Source organism: Phragmites australis, chromosome 5, assembly GCF_958298935.1.
Source record: "Phragmites australis chromosome 5, lpPhrAust1.1, whole genome shotgun sequence".
Taxonomy (NCBI): domain Eukaryota; kingdom Viridiplantae; phylum Streptophyta; class Magnoliopsida; order Poales; family Poaceae; genus Phragmites; species Phragmites australis.
The window spans coordinates 44,268,563-44,270,731 of NC_084925.1; the positions used below are offsets into that span (position 1 = coordinate 44,268,563).

Genomic DNA, 2,169 nt, shown 5'->3' on the forward strand with positions numbered 1-2,169 from the left:
AACCTCATCAGCTGATGTACACGCGAGACCCGTCGAAAACGGTCGTGATCGTGGCAAAAATCGCCTCTAATCTTTGTAGGCAGGCATGAATTAACTAAGGCAGATTGTTCGCGAGCTCGACTTGGCGAAAAGTATACAGGAAAAGTATACAGGAAGTGGAGTCACAACAGAAAGCAGAGTGTAGGAGTCCAAATGGACGACTGATGCAACATGAAACACATTGATCTGTTTGAAGTGTATTTATACATGAGTACAGGTGAAGTTTAGCCACATCTAACTAACAAACAAACTTGATTTAGTTTAGCTAATTACATGGAGCGGATGCACATGAAGCGGTCACGACAGTTGTATGCAGGCAAGCTCTAACACCCTTCCACACTCTGTGCTTCGTCTCTTGGTAGAACGCATAGAGTGCATCGAAATCCCTACGAGGTTTTGGTGGACAAACCTTTCTTCATCACGTTAGCAAATTGTTGATCAGTAGGTGGACAAACCTTTTGTATCTTGAACCGACCAAGAGACACTTTCTCCCTGACAAAATGTATATCCAACTCAATGTGCATTGTGCGCTTGTGATACACTGGATTGGACGCCATGTAAACTATTGAAATGTTGTCATAATACACGATTGTTGCCTTGTCAATGCTGCAATCGAGTTCTGAAAGTAGTTGTTGTAGCCAGCAGCACTCCGCCACCGTGTTTGCAACTCCACGATACTTTGTTTCCGCACTCGACCATAACACTCTGCCACCGTGTTTGAGGACCATGAGACGAGCGAATCGCCCAAGTACTCACAGAACCCAGAGGTTGAACGCCTTGTGTCGGGGCATCCCGTCCAATCGGTATCCGAGTAGGCGTAGACGTCGATGGAAGGAGATGCATGGAGCGTGAGGTCAAACTGTCAGTTCCACGAACGTAACGAAGGATCCTCTTGAGTAGCAACATGTGAGTGACCTGGAGATCATGCATATGCAGGCATGCCTGCTGCACGGCATAGGCCAAGTAAGGTCGAGTCATGGTGAGGTACCAGAGGCCGCCTGCCAAACTGCGATATTCAGCAGGATCAAAAACAGGTTCGCCATAAGCAGCTGCAAGTTTTGGAGCAGTGTCGATGGGCGTTGGTGCCGGCTTGCATTGGGACATGCCAGCACATTCTAGAAGCTCTTCGGTAAATACTTGTGACAAGAAGGAGCCCGAGGAAGTTTGAGTCACTTGTATGCCGAGGAAGCAGTGGACGGGGTTGAGATCCTTGAAGGCGAGGGCGACGCGTAGACGCTCGACGATGTTGAGAAGAAATGCATCGGAAGAGACCATCAAGATGATATCTTCAATGTACAAAAGAAGATACGTCGTGGCAGCACCGTGCTGGGGTACAAACAAGGACGTGTCATAGCATGTTAGGGAGAAGCCGATGCTGCGTGCAACTTCGTTGAATCGCGTGAACCAAACCCGTGGTGCTTGTTTCAGCCCATACAATGACTTGGCGAGTTTGCAGACATGATTTGGATGGGCCTTATCAATGTACCCAGCCGGCTAACTGGAGAACACCTGTTCGTCAAGAAGGCCATGCAAAAAAATGTTTTTTTACGTCAAGATGATGAACTGGCCAGGAGAGAGAAGCAGCGAGCGTCAGCACGATCTAAATTGATGCTAGTTTTATGTTAGGGATGAAGGTTTCTGCATAGTTGATGCCAATGCGTTGCGTGAAATCGCGGACCACCCGTCGAGCCTTGTATCTTTCAAGTGTGCTGTCAACTCGAAACTTATGCCTGAACACCCATTTGCCCGTCACAACATTGGTATGGCAAGGATGCGGGACGAGCTCCTGCGTGCGGTTGGTGACCAGGGCATCAATTTCTTCTTGCATTGTCGCCTTCCAGTTCAGATCTCGGAGGGTTGTGCGAACAAAATAAGGAGTTGACGAGATGGATGCCCTGGTTGCAATGTTGGCATAGTGTGGGTTAGGCTTAACCACACCAGCATGACCACGTGTGATCATATGGTGTTGAGGTGCTAGAGCTGCATGTGGTTTGATGTTGTAGTTAGTGGTTGTAGCAAATGGACTGGCTATTGGAGGTTGTGGTGGTGCATGTGGATGCGAGGAAGATGGAGTTTGATGAGGACATGGTATGGTGACTTATGGTGTGACGTCGTTGCTCGAAGCAGTAG

The 2,169-nt window shown here is 48.3% G+C and overlaps 1 protein-coding gene across 1 annotated transcript; it reads right to left on the reverse strand.

Annotated features, from left to right (window-relative positions):
- Positions 1–425: 425 nt before the first annotated feature.
- On the reverse strand, positions 426–1,867 carry LOC133918114 (uncharacterized mitochondrial protein AtMg00810-like). Its single transcript, XM_062361859.1, has 4 exons — positions 1,718–1,867; positions 982–1,365; positions 765–898; positions 426–645 (listed from the first exon to the last, which is right to left on the reverse strand). The coding sequence occupies exons 1-4, from the start codon at positions 1,865–1,867 to the stop codon at positions 426–428; spliced, it is 888 nt and encodes a 295-aa protein (XP_062217843.1).
- Positions 1,868–2,169: the final 302 nt, after the last annotated feature.

Excerpts from the sequence above, each read along its gene's own strand:
- LOC133918114 (XM_062361859.1), bottom strand. The coding sequence starts at position 1,867 with ATGCAAGAAGAAATTGATGCCCTGGTCACCAACCGCACGCAGGAGCTC. Across the intron at positions 1,366-1,717 it reads GATACAAGGCTCGACGGGTG|CACGGTGCTGCCACGACGTA; the intron begins GTCCGCGATTTC and ends TTTGTACCCCAG. Across the intron at positions 899-981 it reads TGGCCTATGCCGTGCAGCAG|TTTGACCTCACGCTCCATGC; the intron begins GCATGCCTGCAT and ends TGGAACTGACAG.